Consider the following 17,005-nt stretch of genomic DNA (forward strand, 5'->3'; position numbering starts at 1 on the left):
GGGGCACTAAAACGATGTTTTAGTGGCCACTTTCGGGGCCACTAAAACGATGTCTCGGCGGAGTTCGTATGTCACTTGCCGTCCGTGACCCCTCTCTGCAGTTGTCATGCTTTTTTTCGTGCAAACCGTTTATAACAATTATCGGTTATAATAATGGAAATTGCGTGGCACTTGAATATTGTTATAAGTGGATTTGACTGTAGTATAACATTCTGTTTCTAGCATAAAACAAATCAGCTGAAATAAGTGCTCGTGCACCTGTCTTTATTCAGCGGTCCTTGTCCTTTTGTGTGCTTTCATGATCAACACTGCAAACTAACTGCCATCAACTTCCAACACACAAATAAAAAACGCCCGCTCGAAGCTTTTGATCCTGACCGAGCCAAGAGGAGGGGAAAGTGGCAGACCTTGCAGCAGACGGCGAAGAACTTGAGAGGGTTGGTGACCCTGTAGTTGTGAAGAAACTCCTTGACAAACTCCCGGTACAGCGTCCTCTGAATGGGCGTCATCCGGATGAGGAGCACGTGCTCTTCTTTGCGAGGCAGGGCTTCCCGGAGCACCGCATGGCCCCGCCTGAAATAAGCATGGTGAAAAAAAGTCAGATAAGGGCAATGTACATTTCTGCAAGTCAATGCTTGGGAGCGCACCCCACTTACAGGTTATCACCCATGGCTGCATCTCGTAAGAAGGCTTGCCAACCTTCAAACTATCTGCTTGCAGCTGCTTCTTTGGATACCATTAAGTGGCAAGATTAATGGCCTCATGGTCGTAAACCCCATAGGAATACATGGAAGGGCAGCATAGGCCCTGCATCCTGGAATTGTTTTTTATGGTGGACCACACACACCACATAAAGTTCCAAAAGTGATAGCAAGTATGTTTTGGAGTCTGAGACAATTCCTGAAAAAAATCTATAGTGTGCGTGTAACAATGAATGACATTTTCAAAAATGACCTTTGCATGTTCTTGAGCCGAGGGGAGGCATTTGATGCTTACTACACCAAAAAATTGCCTCTCTGCCTTTGCTGTTATTTGCTGCCAAGAGCTATATTGTGCACTAGAATGTCATAGAATTGTGCACTATGTTCTCTCTTTTTGATGATGTTTATGGACGGCGGCAGGAATCATAGGATAGGAATTAGATTACCGTAAAAACCCGTGTATAATACGAACCCGAATATAATACGAGGTGAAATTTTGGAGACGCGAAATGAAAAAAAAAAAAAAGTTTTTACCACATATAATACGAGAGAAAAAAACAAGACATTTCTTGAAATCGGACCTCACACTTCAATCACTTTCATCTTCAGCAGCGCTTTCCTCGGAAATTTCTTTGTCGGACAAATCATCCCACAGGTACTAATCTTCTGTGCCATCGAGGGCGTTTGAGATGCCGCACTTCTTAAACGAACGGCGCACAAGCTCCTCTGGGATGCTTGCCCACGCGTCCACAATCCATTTGCACAGCGTGGCGGGCGATGCTCGCTTCAGCGGCGTCACTGCAGGCTCACCTGACCGCATCCATTCCGCGTAGCATCGCTTGACTGAGTCCTTGAAGGGTTTGTTGACACAAACGTCGAGAGGCTGCAGTTGTGAGGTCATCCCACCCGGAATCACAACAAGTTCAGTGCGGCAGTCGCGTAGCAGCCTCTTCACCGAGTCGGCCAAATGGCAACGAAACGCGTCCAGCACGAGGATGGATGGAAAGGAAAACAGTGCACCGGGCCGTTTGCACCACACTGACTTCACCCAGTCGAGGACAAGATCCTCGTTCATCCAACCTTTTTCATGGCATCTCACGATGACATTTTTCGGCAGCTCCTCATCTTTCGGCATTGTCTTGCGCTTGAAGATGACATAGGGTGGGAGCTTGCGGCCGTCTGCCGTGCACAATAGCATGACTGTAACCCGCGTCTTCTCGTTTCCAGTAGACCGGATACAAACTTGTTTAGAGCTCTTTTCATGGATGGTGAGGGGCGATGGCATGTCCAGGTAAACCGGCGTCTGGTCAGCATTGCCTATCTGCCCCAACTGAAAGTTCTTGGTCTTTCGCAAAGAAATCACGTGGCGCTGAAAAGCCACAAGCAGCTCTTCGAAGGATTCGGGCAGCTTTTGTGAAATCGAGGTTCGCCGGCGTAGCGAGAATCCAGCACGGCACATGTAGCGACTTATCCAGTGCTTGCTTGCTTTGAAGGCGGAGCTCGGAATTCCCTTTTCCCTTGCAAGCTCCCTAGCTTTTGCCTGCATAAGCTCTACGCTCACAGCTAGATGCGCTGCTCGCTGTTCTCGTATGAACTCCGTCAGAGCGAGTTCAATTTCCGGGAATGCGCCATTCTTTGGCCCGCGAAAGCTTCGCATTCCCTTGCACGCGAAAAGGGCTTCTTTCTGTCGTTGCCATCCGCGAATGCTTCCCTCGGTGACGCCAAACTGCCTCCCGGCCGCACTGTTGCCGATGTTTTCAGCAACTAAAATCACCTTTCTCTTAAAAGCAGCCGAGTACTGTTTCCGAGACCCTGGCATCTTGCTCGTTCACTTAAAGAAAAAAACGTGCACTTTTTCGCAAAGTGTGGTTTGCACGAGAGCACATGCGCTGTTGATGTGCGCACTCGACGACTCAACAACGAAGAGATGACACCTCGACGTCGTGGCCATTGCGGGGTGCGGCCACGTTAGGGCAACGAAGCCAAGCCGTAGCCTCACATTGATAACAAAGCCAAGCCGTAGCCACGCGGCAACAACGAAACCAAAACTTCTCGCAAAACTTTGACATTTTGGTTGGGATCCGCAAATAATACGAGGCGGAAATTTGGAACGCTGAAAGTTGGAAAAAAACCTCGTACAGTCGAACCCGGATATATCGAACTCGAAGGGGATCGCGAAATAGTTCAATATTTCGATAATTAGGTACAGTTGAATCCCGCCACAACGAATACCGCCACAACGAAATTTCCGCGACAACGAATAATTTTTTATTCTCCGCGAGTATCCTATAAGAATTAATGGCCGAAATTTCTCTGCACAACGAACCATTTTTGCAGAGCGTTTCCGCTTCAACGAAATTTTCGCGTTCAAAATCGAAACCGAAACTAGTTTTATTGGCGAGAAGTCCAAGTCAAATCCAAAGCCACATTAAGCATGAAATCACGTGATTGCAGTTCCGCCATTTTGGCTTTGTGTCGTGGTCGCGTTGTTCACTCGCTGCCTTTCTCTTCGACAACGACGAGTTTTCATCCGCAGGACACGATGGCAACGCAAGTGAAAAAACGCAAAACTCTTTCCCTTGAGCAAAAAGCTCAAATAATCGCCCAAGCAGAAAGCGGAAGGAAGAAAGCGGCAATTGCTGAAGACTTCGGAATTCCTGCAAGTTCGCTGTCAACGATTCTAGGCAATAAGGACAGCGTGAGAATGGCACTTGCTTCAGGCACATCCTCGAAGCACAAAAAGGTGACGCGGCCCCTCCATGAAGAGTTGGACAAAGCAGTGCATGCGTGGTTTGTGGAAGCACGAGCCAGCAACGTCCCCCTGTCCGGAAGCATCGTCCAGCAGAAAGCCTTGAACTATGCATGCCTACTTGGCATTGATGATTTTAAAGCCATCATTGGCTGGCTAAACCGTTTCAAGGCCCGCCATAACATCGTTGGAAAAGTGTTGTGCGGCGAGTCAATGTCAGCAGACGTGGACGGAGCAGCTGCTTGGAAGGCGAGTAACATGGCCGGAATTTTAAGCAACTTCGCGCCTGCAGACATTTACAACGCCGACGAGACCGGGCTATTCTACGAGATGTTGCCGGCTAGGACGCTCGACTTCAAGGGGCAGCGCTGTCACGGCGGCAAACACAGCAAAAAACGCATCACAGTGCTGCTTTGCACAAACATGGATGGCTCGGACAAGCGTCCGCCGTTAGTCATAGGCAAAAGTGCCAAGCCGCGCTGTTTTAAGGGAACTCGTAGCCTACCTGTGCAGTACAAGGCGAACAACAAGTCATGGATGACCCGCGCTATTTTCACCGAGTGGATGATGGCATTCGACCGCGACATGGAGCGGCAGGGCCGTAAAGTTTGCTTGCTTTTGGACAATTGTTCAGCGCATCACTCCGACGAAGTCAAGCTCACTAACACGGAGCTGAGGTTTTTCCCTCCCAATTGCACGTCTGTCTTACAGCCTCTCGATCAGGGCGTGATTCTTAGCCTGAAGCGCGCTTACCGCGGGAGGTTAATTCAGCGGCCGCTTTTTAACACTGAAACCGGCCGAGACACGAAGGTGGACTTGTACGTGGCACTGCAGATTATGTCTGCTGCCTGGAGCACACTGGGGCGCTCAGTAATTGTGAACTGTTTCAGGCACGCCGGATTTGCCGAAGGTCGACCCGTACACTCTGCTGGCCTAACACCAGGCGTTACAGACGACGACGAAGAGGCGTCACCGGCTCCGGGGATCGCGGCCGCCTGGAAAACGCTGGGAGAAATAGGAACCGTGCCGCCTAATCTCGAGCTCGACGAATACATCGGCGCTGACGCTTGTGTTGTTGTTCACGAAGGTGTGAGTGATGAGCAGATCATAAAAGCTGCCCGGAATGATAAGGACTCTTCCGATGAAGAAGACGACGACGTACAGGAAGCGCCGGCTGCGGCAACCGCCGCACAGGTGATGGACGCTTTTGACGTCATCAGGAATTTCGTTGCTGTCCGAGACGACGATGTTGCAATGGGTTTGCTGACCGAGTGCGAAAATCGCGTGACGGCGTTGCTCGCCGTGAAGCGTAAGCAAACCAAGCTTACAGATTTTTGGCATTAAACGCCTTTGCTGCTGCTTGGGCAATTCTTTCTGCGTTTCACGTCAAATTTTTGCGATAACGAAGTTCCGCGAGAACGAATTTTTTTTTCGTGCACCGCGAATTTCGTTATAGCGGGATTCAACTGTATACAGAAATCGGCTTGGGACGGCACTTACGATGCGAAAAAACGATACCGTATTTCTCGCGTAATCAACTCACTCGCATAATGAACCCAACCTCCACTTTAGCAACCGAGATTTTGGAAAAAAAGAAGCGTTAATGCCAGCTCGCTCACATGCGAGCGATTAAACGATCTTAGCGACGAGCGGCAGCGACAGACCAAAAAATGTTCAACTTGTTGGAACTTCGTCCCTCTCCCTCTGCCGTTCGAGCCACCGCGGCAGCTCAAAACAAGGTTTCTGTGTCGCCGCGGCAGAAATCGCCAGCGTTTTCGCTTGCATGTCGCACTCCGTTTCGGTCGTCTCATCCACAGCTCATTTCTTGGCAGCGTGCCAAGATGCTGTGCAGCGATAACGTCTTGGCATGTTTATCTTTTGATAACTCCTGGGGCGGTGGGGAGCGAACTTGGCAGACTGCCCGTGATGGCTTGATTGCACAAGCCTGGTTCGATTTATCACGCCGCACTTGGGGCGGGCGTAGTCCACTGCCACAAAATCATTGGAAAGCGTGATAAAGTAGCTGCAAATGCTGTTTGAAGCGAAAAATGCTAAAAGCCGGTGTCATGATCGCAGCTGACCGCGTGCTTCCATTGATTCATACATGCAAAGATAAACGACTCCCGCAAAAACAAAAAAAATGCCGCTTCGTAACGTCATATCTTACGCTACACCACGCTTACAGCACAACGATAAAAATAAACGACTTTCGCAAAAAAAAATAGTTCTGCCATTTCTCGACTTCCGCAGGCGCCATAGCCACGTCAGCCGCCGCGCGCAGAGGGTTCGCAACACATGCCGGAGAAAGCGTCCGATGTTCTGTCTGAAAACGGGCTGAGCTGGCTTGGCGCATGCGTAGCACGTGCTACTGCGAACGAAGGCCGGGAAAGAGGAAGGAGAGCTCAGCAAAAGAATGGGCGCTTCACTCTGTCGCGCTTTTCCCCTCTCGTTCCCACCGGTTCTCTCTAGTTCATTCACGCACATGGCTTGCAAACGTCATGTGTTGGCGCGCGAGAAGCGACAACCGCAAATGCGCATGCCTTTAGGGAATGGGCGCGGCGCTGCCCTAACCGAACTGCCCCCTCTCATTCCTTCCGCACGTGGCTTGAAAACGTCACGCGGCAAACGGCCAAGAGTGATGCGATCGTCTTTGGTGAAGGCACACTTTCCAGTGCGTGGTGTGGAGTTCGATATATCGAACGACCGATGAAATTGAGTTCGATATATGACGCGGCTTTCCTATACTTTTGCATGAGATTTTTAAGGGGATATCCCGTGAGTTCGATATAACCAAAATTCGATATATCCGGGTTCAACTGTATTATACGCGGGTTTTTACGGTACTTTCATCATGTGAATTCTCTTGATACAAGAAACACGAATAATGAACACAGGTGGAATTTTGCAACAGACCAGCGAGGTCATACAAAGAAGCGCTGGTGAGACTCGAGCAACACCATCACTCAGATGAGCGTTGCTAATGAGTGTAAAATCAAAAAGCTGTAAAAGAAAAGTAACAAAAATAATTTCAGTAAGACAAGCTTTTGGGTAAGTTGATTAATTAGTTTCAATACAACGAGTGCAAAAAAAAAAAGCACAAACACAGAGGAAGAAAACACTCACGGAGCCAGGACTGTTCCATGTTCATGACAGTTTCCATCCTATGTGTGTGCGTGCTTTTTTTTTTACAACAGGTATGTCAAAGCTAACGAGAATCATTTGCTTTAAAATCACATGCAGCTGGCTTATGTGCATGGCCAATAGCCACTGGTATCCACAGGCTGGCGGCGAAGCTTTAAAATCTAAACTATGCAGCCGGGCACTTGGCTTATCAATGTGGGCGTGTTGACATGCAGGAACTGCAACACCTTGCGGCACATCTGTGTGCCTAGCCAGGATGCCGTCAACACCTGGCTTACAGCTTTCATGAGAACTAAAATTCCTAGGCTGGTAAACTTAAAAAAAAAATGTCTAGTGGAATTAATATGCAAGGGCTAAGTAGGCTAACGTGCCATTGCAAATGCTGCAGTTCGGGTGACGTTCCACAACCGACACTTTGCCTCCTGGCGCCGAGACGAAGAGTGGAGAAGATGGCCAGATTAGGGTTTTAGCCCAGGTTGTTACTCTTCCAGCACCAAGGACTTACACAGGTTTTTGGTAGGAATTTGCTTGCAGTATGGGTTATCTCAAATAATGGTGGTTGAATTAACGAGGTTTTAATGTGCACTGACAGAACCCGAGCAGTAATGTTGTAAAATGAGATTGGCAGCAACCACAAAGTTGCTTGAGGGATCATTTTCTTCCAAACTTTCCTTGCCATACACAAATAGTCATACCAAAGTGTGTTGGCAAACCATTCACATCGGGAAGAACATGGTGAACTCTGACAACTGTCAACAGTGCAGAGGGAACAACGGAACAGCCTTTGCACACCTCTGTACAAATCCCTGTAGCAGGCTATGGAGGACGTGCGCGCGAAAGCGCATCAGCTGCCGGTCCTTGGGCGTGCTGTCCAGGCACTGGCCGTTCTGGATGGGTCGCTCAAACATGTTGCAGAACTCGGAGCGGGTGCCCAGGTACGAGGGGCGCACAAAGTCCACCATGCACCAGTACTCGAGAAGGTTGTTCTGCAGGGGGTAGCCCGTCAGCACAATGCGCCGCCTGCGAAAGAAAACGCACCTGGGTGTCACCAAATGGTATCCGTGCTACAAGCCAAAGCTCGCTCAGCATGCTGCCTCTGGCACTCATTACGCCATTATCCACGAGATAAGCTCTAGAGCAAAACCACACCATCCGTCCATGGCTTTCTTCCATCCAAGGCTTGGTTTATGGGGTTTAACATTCCAAAGCGACTCAGGCTATGAGAGACGCCCCAGTGGAGGGCTCTGGAAATTACAACCACATGGTGTTCTCTAATGTGCACTGACATCGCACATCCCACGGGCGCATTGCTTTTCGCCTCCATCGAAAAGCAGTCGGCGTGGCTGGGACTCGATGCCATGGCCTTTGGTTCAGCACTCCAGCGCCCCAGCCACCGAGTCACTACGGGCGTGGCAGATCCATCAGAGGACGCAAAGACTGCACTCACTTGGTCCGTATGCTCTTGAGTGCGGTGGAAGTGCTGGCATTGCAGTTCTTGATTCGGTGCCCTTCATCACAGATCACCAGGTCAGGGCCCGGGTTCACTATGGCTTGGTAGATATCTGCACGGGAGAAGGCACACACTTGCACTGAGCATGGACCTGCATCACGCTCTGTGGGCTCTGCGTATTCACACACCCGGAGTGAATGGTAGATGACATTCACACCGACAAGGCATTTTCAGAAAGCAGGATTGCATCCTACCTGGTGAATTTGGGAAGGAGAGTGTCAGGATTCAACGTGCAAAGTTTCTGAAGAAATGGGCGAGTCCACATTTTAAACAATTTAGAAGCTATACCACCACTACATTTAACCCGTCACACGAACTACAACGAAAGCTTAAAGCCTTTCAGTGCAGCTGTGCTTGCATGGTACTGACATGGTGTACAGGGTCATCAACTTCTAGCTATAATGGAGTCACTACTTTCAAAGCAACATTGTGCCCTACGCAGGCACATATTGAAGCAAAGCGATGCAAGCACAGAGGGACACGAAGGTGGTGCTCTGCATGGCCTGCCACTTAGCTCTATAGTGTGGCTGGGTCGAACGCATTAGCGCTTTGAAAGAAATGACCATGTTATAGCTAGAAGCTGACGACCCTGAACATGAAGCACACAAAAACATCCAGTGTCACATTTTTAAGATTGACGTTCGAAGGCCCTAGTATTTAAAAGATACACAGAGAACAACGCACCATCCAGGAGCTGTGAGTTGCGCGAGTCGTCCTCTGGCACCGAGAGATCCTCCTTCTTGGGACTTCTCCGGCGCTTGCTAGGACGTGCCACTTTCTTCAACGCTAGCATCCTGTACATCTCATATCCCATCAGCAGCACACCACCTTTCTTGTGCCAGTCCACTGCAAGTGCAAACATCAGTTGATTCAAACAGACCTTCCCTCAAGTGGGAATTAATAAGTGCAGGCAATAAGAAGCCCAGGGTCAAATATGGCACGAGACGGTTGTAGAGGTGGCCACTGTTAATTTAAAAATGAAAAACAAAGTGCGTGACCCACCTGCAGTGAATTCTGGAAAATGTACTTCAAGACTCCACTGTAAGCAAACTAGAGCATACAGTGATACCGGAATATCAATGGTTTAACAAGGTTTAACATTTTAAAGCAACATTGGTTATTGGAGGGCTCCGGATAATTTAGACCACCTGGGGTTCCTTGAAGTGCACTGACATCACAACAGTTCACGAACACCGTGCATCTTTCCTTCACTGAAACAGGCCTAACGCATCCGGCATCAAACCCGCATCCTCAGCAGTCGAGCACCCCAACCACCAACCCAGGTATTCTCACGAAGGCTGACATAGCTGTTGTTTCCAAACGCTGCTACACAAACACCATTGCAAATGAACACCAGTTTAGTAGCTACATATTATAAGCAAAAGCTGTAATGCCAACAGATTTTTTAGTTGTTGGATCGGACAGGAGTCAACTACGCAACCAAAGTAAACAAACAAGACGTTCAACAACAAAAAAATTGGTCAATGCCTAGAACTGCCAAGGCTGCCACAAGCCAGAGCAACATCACAGAAAGACAGTCATCTGACTTGACACTGTGGCCTGTGACGACACTCACAGAGTGACTCAACAGTCACAATGCAGCATATGGGAATGTGGCAAGCCCTAATCATGACAGGAACCATATTTTGGAACTTCAACACTGAGCTAAAGAGGCCGTTTGGAAAACCTACAGCTTGAATTGCAGGGCAAGCACATTCATACATCTCCCAAGGTGCCAAGCAATGTGCTGTGGGCCCTTGCTCGTACTCACAGATCAACTCGGCCCTGGCTGAAGTGGAGCGGTACATGTCATTGAGGAGGTAGACGTGGTATGAGCGGGGCCGAACCTGACCCGAGTCGACCAAGTTCTGCGGAACGGCCTCAGGTGCGGGCACCCACTTGTCGAATTCCGCCAGCCAGTTCTGGAGAGGAAAGCATGCACCATATCCTTCACTCTGAAGCAATATGACATAATTCATGTCTTGAACAATGTTAAACCCATAATACAACATTTTGGGCGAGTTGGTTACATACATTCATTATTACAGCGCAAAGACGGCACAGAACAAGAGGAGGACACAACAGCGCTGTGTCCTCCTCGCTGTTGTGTCCTCCTCTTGTTCTGTGCCGTCTTTGCGCTGCAATAATGAATGTTAAACCCCAGTTCTTTAGGGCTTCCTTTTGTAATGTTGCTCACTGGCTCAGGGCATAAAGAAATTTTGTAAGGAGAAGAAAGGGGGAGAAAGAGGTTAAATAAATGACAAGTTTCATATAGGGTCAGTGCCAACTGCTACGGGTGCTAGAGAGCTCGCTACAGCCATTACGTTTAGGCGGTACTTGCATGTAAACATTAAAGATTTTCTACAACAGCCCTGTTAGTTTGTGTCAGAATGTGCTCTAGCATTTGTTTTGAATTTCAACATGTAAAAGCAGAGTAAATTTTTAATTTATCCATCAGATTAGCAGCTGATACGCCTCCTTTCTGTTGCAAGAATGCCGAGCTCCTTGGACGAAGTGCTTCTGCAGGCGATGGCATTGTAAGCAGAACTCTAAGAACCTTTCTCATAGCGTTATGAAGAGCTTTTGTGACCAGAAAGCACTGAAGAACTCAGTTTGAAGGCATCAGTACCCTGCAGCATATGCATGCTATAGCAGAGGAATCCTAAAACTGGATGAAATAGAACCTTCTGGTTCCTTGGAATGCTCTTTTGGTCTTTTCAAGCACGTAATTCCCCATCTACCTCAACCCACTGCCTCTTCTTTCCCCAATTTGTTCTAGAATTGACCATACTCTCATTATTTATATCAGACTCTTTTACTGACATCTAGTAATTGTTAACTGTGAGCATTTCTTGGAAGGCCAAATGCTCTTTTCCTGCACGCATGTTAGCCAAAGAAGCACACAATGGGCTCAACAGCACTTTTAACGGCTATTTTGTTTTAAAGAAAATATGCTGCAGAATGTGCTAAAACAGAGAGAAAAATTAAGCAGCTTTGCAAAAGGTTCATGCTTAGTGAATTAAGAGAAAAGGAAAAAGGGTAAACCCTCCCCCCAAAAGTCACCAATGACTTCCATCAATCGAGATGCATATCAAACACAGTGTTGTTTTTTCAGCCGCCTTTTTCTGCAGCTATACTAGTTTACTTCAAGACATAAATTTACAGAGAGCTGACGATAAGGTGCCAAAATTAATGGAACACTGCAAAAGAACGAGTGCTCCGTCCCTTGAGCACAAAGCACTGGTTCCTAAAGTTGCTAGGTTTGTTTTCGGCCTGGTGAACACTTCGTGCCTGATCCAAACAAAGGCAGCGACGCACCTGGATGGTGTTGATGGGCGTGATGCAGAGCACCTTGCGGGCTGCCGTGTGCCGCAGAAGCACGTCCACAAACGAGATCACCTGGATGGTCTTGCCGAGGCCCATGCTGTGCGCAAGGATGCAACCAAAGCCGCTCGACGTGTCAAAGCGGCCCACACTCTCCACAACATTGTCGAAGAGGAACCGGATGCCGCCAATCTAGTTTCCAAATGCAGAACAAAAGGGGCAATATGGGAACTTCGGAGGAGTAATTTTTTTTTCTCTGCGTTAAGGTTTTTGAACAAATCACAGAAAAAAATTTAGGACACTTTGGAGACTAAAGTGATGAAAGGCGAAAGCCTGAGTGCTGCATTCTGCTACGCGACTGTTGCGCATGTAGCGATGAATGCTGCTACGAGTAAAGCGAGTGACTACTCCTTCACATTCTGCGAGTGCATTTATTCAGTCAATTCTGCTTGGCAGCGACGAAATTGCGATCCTTGTATTTTCACAGTTGTTCTACGTTTACTGTTGTGTGGTTGATTTTACCGGGTATGCGACAATAATTAGCTATTAATTATGCAACAGATACTGATTAGAAATTAGCAATTAATTAGAGATCAGCAATTTAGAATTGGCTAATCATTAATTAGTAATTAATTAGTGAGTTGTAATTAGTAGTTAGTAATTAGTCATTAGTTAGCACTTGATCATTGATTGGCATTAGGCCATATAAGGCACGCATTCACGCATACTGTGGTGGTGCTCTGTGATTGGTCAAGACCTCCATGACGTCATCCCGTCTCGACCAATCAGAGCTGCCGCAAAAGCGTGACACTTTTGCTGATGACAAGGATTAGGCAATAAAGGCTTTCGCCTTAAAACTGCTCAATGCATTAGAGTATTATTCAGGGGACACAAAAAAAAATATATATATATATATATATATAAGGGGGGACCAATTCCCTGAGACGAACCTGATGGGGTTTGACTATGGGTGCCAACTGTGGCGCCAAGAAGACATCTACGTCTTCGGGTGGATGCCCCACGTTGACCAGGACTCGACCCATGGAGTCTGGCTGGTTGACGGCATCGTTGATGTGTGCGCCATCGTTGAGGTCATCGCCCTTCTCGTCATCCGCATCATCTCCGTCACTGACTACCATGACCACATCATCGTCATCTTCCTCGGGTATCTTGGCCTCATCGGACGATGAAATGTCAATCACATCGCCTAAAATGGAAGAGGTTGATGACTCTTTGCATATATCCAACGTTTGAAAGACTAAATTTACAAATCCATTAAAAATTCAAAAAAAAAAAAAAAAAAAGCTTAAGTACTAGGCGCAATGATATGCAGGATAATCATTGGTGCGATAATGCCCCCTAGATTTTTGCAATTCCACAAAAGATAGCAAATTTAGTGCGTCAAGTAGAATGGTATTTTTGCAGTGATATCCTCATTTTTTATGCTACTGTTGTGGGCATGGAAGGGAACAACAACGAGATAAAAAAATGATTTGTAACCTCATTTGTATAAGCATAATGTGATAAGGGAAACGAGAACTCTGGAAATTTTTATAAGAAATGTTATCGCGCCCACAAAGCAATCTCAACCTGTCCAGACCAAACGCAGCCCCCAAACATAGATGGTATGCCAGAATATGGAAGCGACGAATCTGCCTATGCTATTTAAAATGCCTCAGATGCATGCACCACCACCCAGCGAAGCCAAGCCTCTAATACTCTAACACATTCAGCTTCTCACACAGCAGCAGCTGCTGTCACTCCATTTTTCAAGCAGCCCAGTCAGCCCAGCCCGTATGCTGTTCTTGTTCATCCCACTCAACTGTCACATTGACCTGTACTGCCTTTGTTTCATATGTGCAGCCACATTCTCCTTTGCATGCTTTTCACCGGAGTAAATTAAGAAGATGCCTGCTTCTAGCAGCTTTCAAGCCTGGTTGGTGGCAAAGGTTGCCTTAGTTACATTGAAGAGACCCCACTTTCCAGAAAGGAGAAATAATTCACACTACATTCCCCCCTTTGTTCCAAGTCTAATAACGAAGTGGACTGTGAAGCATTATCTAGTGCCTTCGACATAATTTCGCAGATTCTTTGATCTCTACTTGTGCAATCTAAAATTTAAGTGTCCCCTTAACTAACAGAATGGCAAAGCAAGAGAGACTACAAATTATATCTTACTATTTCGGGATATGAACATGTTGCAACTTTTACTTTTCCTGGGAATCGCAGCAGGGTACAATATACCTAAAGAAAAAAAAAATACAGCACGAAAACACAAAGATTCAATGCTGAACAACACTACGTTAGATGAGCAATGCATTCCGAAGACACCATTTTTGGTTAGCATAGTTATGAGGCAAGCAAAGTAAAATTTTCCAAGACTGCAACAATAGCAAGGTAATCTCACTCCAATAATAAAAAATAAATAATTGAGAGGTACATGCAGAAAGATTAAAAAAAAAAAAGAACAAAAAAAGTCACATCCACCTTAGTTGGGGATCCAGGCAGAACGAGAGGAAGAAGATGGTTTACACGGTATGAAGGAACACTGAACAAAGGTAAAGGGGGGACACGCCTCAGTTCGCAGGTCGAGCCAACGTTTCGACAAGTGGACTTGTCTTTTCCCCTGTTCTTGTCCCCATGGTTACATTCCTGTGTAATGCACTTGCGTGCTTGTTGCATTATGTGCAGTAGAGCCTGTGTAAATGCAACAACGTCGCCTGTAAGGAGGGTGCAGAAGGCACTAGCAGTCCTGCTTTGACACTCCGAACAGTCCGCTTGCAGTAAAGCATGTGAGAGAACAGCAAATGGCTGTTCCCATGCAGTCTTCATCTCAAAAGCATAAAACCACTGCCTAGATTTTCATGAAATATATTTTAACCATGGAAACAGATTTTCAACTTTTGGGGGGTGCGGGGTAAGGGCAATTTTTAATTTGGGGCCTTTAGACAATTTGGATATTTCTCTCAGTCCCTTGAAGCTTAGACTGCCGGAGTGTTGCTCTAGTAAGGCAGCTATGGCAACCCAATATGTTCTTGAACTCCGGAGACTTGGGAAAAAATCCCCTCATATTACAGGCTAATCCCCAACTTCCTCATATGCTTCCAAGCAAAGGATGTAGTAGCTGCTTAAAACATACAGCTCACAAGTAAACTATGCTTGAAGGCGAGAGAAACTTTTATTCTTGACCTTACAAGGCTTAAGGCTACCCATGTATGATGTAAAATGGCTGCCCTTACACCACCTTCCTATGGTTCCATAATCTATTTATAATGTGCCGCACACAAAAAATTGTGCACATCAACTCCACCTAGCAGAAATGGAATGTTGAAATGAGGCTTGCCCATGTGCAACGAAATAAATGACGTTAAGAGAGGGGTGTGCCCTGACCAGCTCTTCGGGGCACAGCTACTTCGTCCTCCGATCCAGACTGTGAAGCGCTGTCCTCGTCCTCGCTGCTGCTGCTGCTGCCCAGGGCGATGGGAGCGACCGCGGCAGGGGGCACCAGTCCTCCCGACAGGTTCTGGCTCTGCAGTGCCCGCATCCTCGCCTCCTGGAGGCGCTTCATGCGCTCTTGCTCCTCCTTCTGCGCATTCAGCGTCACTTCGTCCAGCTCAGTTTCGTTCTTGATGTCCCTGCACACGCCAACCGGGGTGGACGGTATTAATCTGCTACATTGTTCCCAAACACTTGTAACAAGCGTACCTGTCTTCAACCCCTGTGTGGAAGTTTGTCATGACTAGTTTTAAGGCTAGCAAGTGCATTGCAAGGCATCACAGGTAAGAATTTCTTTGAAGATTGGTCTTTAGGCACCACTCCTGCATCTGTTTCAACTTCTTACCACCCTTTGCAGTTCATGATGGGTGAGAAGGGCCTACATGCATAAATAAAAATGAAATACTGTTAAATGCTCCTCTCCCCCCCCCCCCTTTTTTTGTTGTCATACAATACGGAAGTATTCATTTTAATGAGAGCAAAACGACAATGAGAGAGGAGAAGACACAAGACAAGCACTCCTCTGTCATCTTTCTGCTCTCATTAACAACATGCTTGTATGAATTGAGAGAATGAGCTTATCATGTTAATAAGGGAGCACGAAAACAGAAGAGAGAAGGAAAAGGCAGAGAACACCAATACACAATTGACTACAAATAATGCTTATTCGTAAAAAAGGACATCTTAGAACTTTTTGAAGAAGCACGAACTCAAGATGTTTAAGCGTTAAGTGTATGGGGCGATAACCCCTAGCGATCAGTCGCGAGACGCCGCCGCCAATGCCTGTCGTTGCCGCTGGTGCACACCGCGCAGAGCGACGGGGCTCAACGACAGAGGCGCACGTTTTCAGCATTGCTCTGTTACCGCTGCCTTGTCGTTCGGTCAAGGGGAGTGCAATCACGCTATATTCCGTTTCTAACACAACGACATGAAGTACGATAAAACACTATGAAATTTCTTGCAACGCATCGCATTTTAAAGGGTCACAGCGCAGCAGTGCGCTACTACACTGTGATGCCGATTTGCATTGTAAGCAGCGACTTTCTCCTGCTCCTTTCGAAAATAAACAATATCTAGCCACACTAGCTTTTCTTTTTTCTTTTACTAGCCTTTCAAGCTTTTACTTAACTGTCTCGATGTGTTCATAATACACGGATCAGACGAAGTGAGCGTCTGGAGGCACCAGGTTCTTCGCCCAAACCGGATTAGGAAAACAAACTTCATCCGGAAAAAAAAAAAGAAAATCCAGAACGGAAGTTGAGTACCCCAAAGCCTTCTACGATTGGCTGCCTCGCGAGCTGTTTTCGGGCGACACGCGAAATTTTCTAAACACCCAGAAACTGAGTGACAGCGACGAGCGGCAATGCTTTGGCGGCCCTCAGCCCGTCGCGCGACAGCGTGTCGCCGCAAATTGTCGCCTCATGCAGTTAGCACTTTAGTTACGCTTTTTCTGGTACACTGAGTCCATATGAGCACAGCAACCATAATATATGGAAGCTCATTTGCTCCCCAGCATGTACTTGTGACTGATTCCTATCAAACGATTGATTTCAAGAAGCAGCCGAAGAGTCTGACATTTAACTGCAACGAAAGGGGCAGTCACACCATCCAAGCTTATCTCCCTTCGATGCACTAAGTCTCAGGCCTCACCACTGCTGCATAACTGCATTTCATTTCTAAGCTTAAAGCTCAGCATGCTCAGAAACATTATGTGCCCCAAACTATATTTGAATCTAGATTGACACTCACGAGCAGAGAAAGGGAGAAAAGGAAGAAACTCTGCGGTCACTGTGTATGGCCATGGCTTACATACAACTGCTGCAATGTCCACATACCTTTCTTCAAAATCTGTTTTTACAGCTGAAGCGAACGAGCGATTGTCCCATAAAGAGAGCACTCCTAAGACTCCCGAGTTACTGTATCCAATCAAGTGTCAAAAGCCATACAATGACAAACATTGGGTTTTGGTTGGAAATGAGTTTTGGGTTATCACAACAAATGCCTCCCAGTAGCAGCACACGCATGCCGCTCAACAATACTTCACAATACATTTGAACACCACAATCACTTCGGCTGCTTCAGCCT

General features: G+C 47.1%; 1 protein-coding gene across 3 annotated transcripts in view; it reads right to left on the reverse strand.

The window, feature by feature from the left end:
* The window catches only part of LOC146180188 (helicase ARIP4-like), a 59,469-nt gene that overhangs the window by 37,324 nt on the left and 5,140 nt on the right, over positions 1–17,005 (reverse strand). For 2 of the 3 annotated variants that reach the window (XM_084579420.1, XM_084579421.1), the window contains exons 4-12: positions 14,816–15,060; positions 13,604–13,669; positions 12,376–12,632; positions 11,420–11,617; positions 9,873–10,023; positions 8,786–8,947; positions 8,039–8,153; positions 7,384–7,611; positions 408–573 (exon numbers count right to left, since the gene is read on the reverse strand). In XM_084579420.1, coding sequence (XP_084435546.1) covers positions 408–573; positions 7,384–7,611; positions 8,039–8,153; positions 8,786–8,947; positions 9,873–10,023; positions 11,420–11,617; positions 12,376–12,632; positions 13,604–13,669; positions 14,816–15,060 — 1,588 coding nt within the window. The remainder of the gene's footprint in view (positions 1–407; positions 574–7,383; positions 7,612–8,038; positions 8,154–8,785; positions 8,948–9,872; positions 10,024–11,419; positions 11,618–12,375; positions 12,633–13,603; positions 13,670–14,815; positions 15,061–17,005) is intronic. The other variant, XM_084579422.1, reaches the window with a different exon arrangement.

The sequence above is a fragment of the Amblyomma maculatum genome, chromosome 9, assembly GCF_055883805.1.
Source record: "Amblyomma maculatum isolate TAMU_Amacu chromosome 9, ASM5588380v1, whole genome shotgun sequence".
NCBI lineage: Eukaryota > Metazoa > Arthropoda > Arachnida > Ixodida > Ixodidae > Amblyomma > Amblyomma maculatum.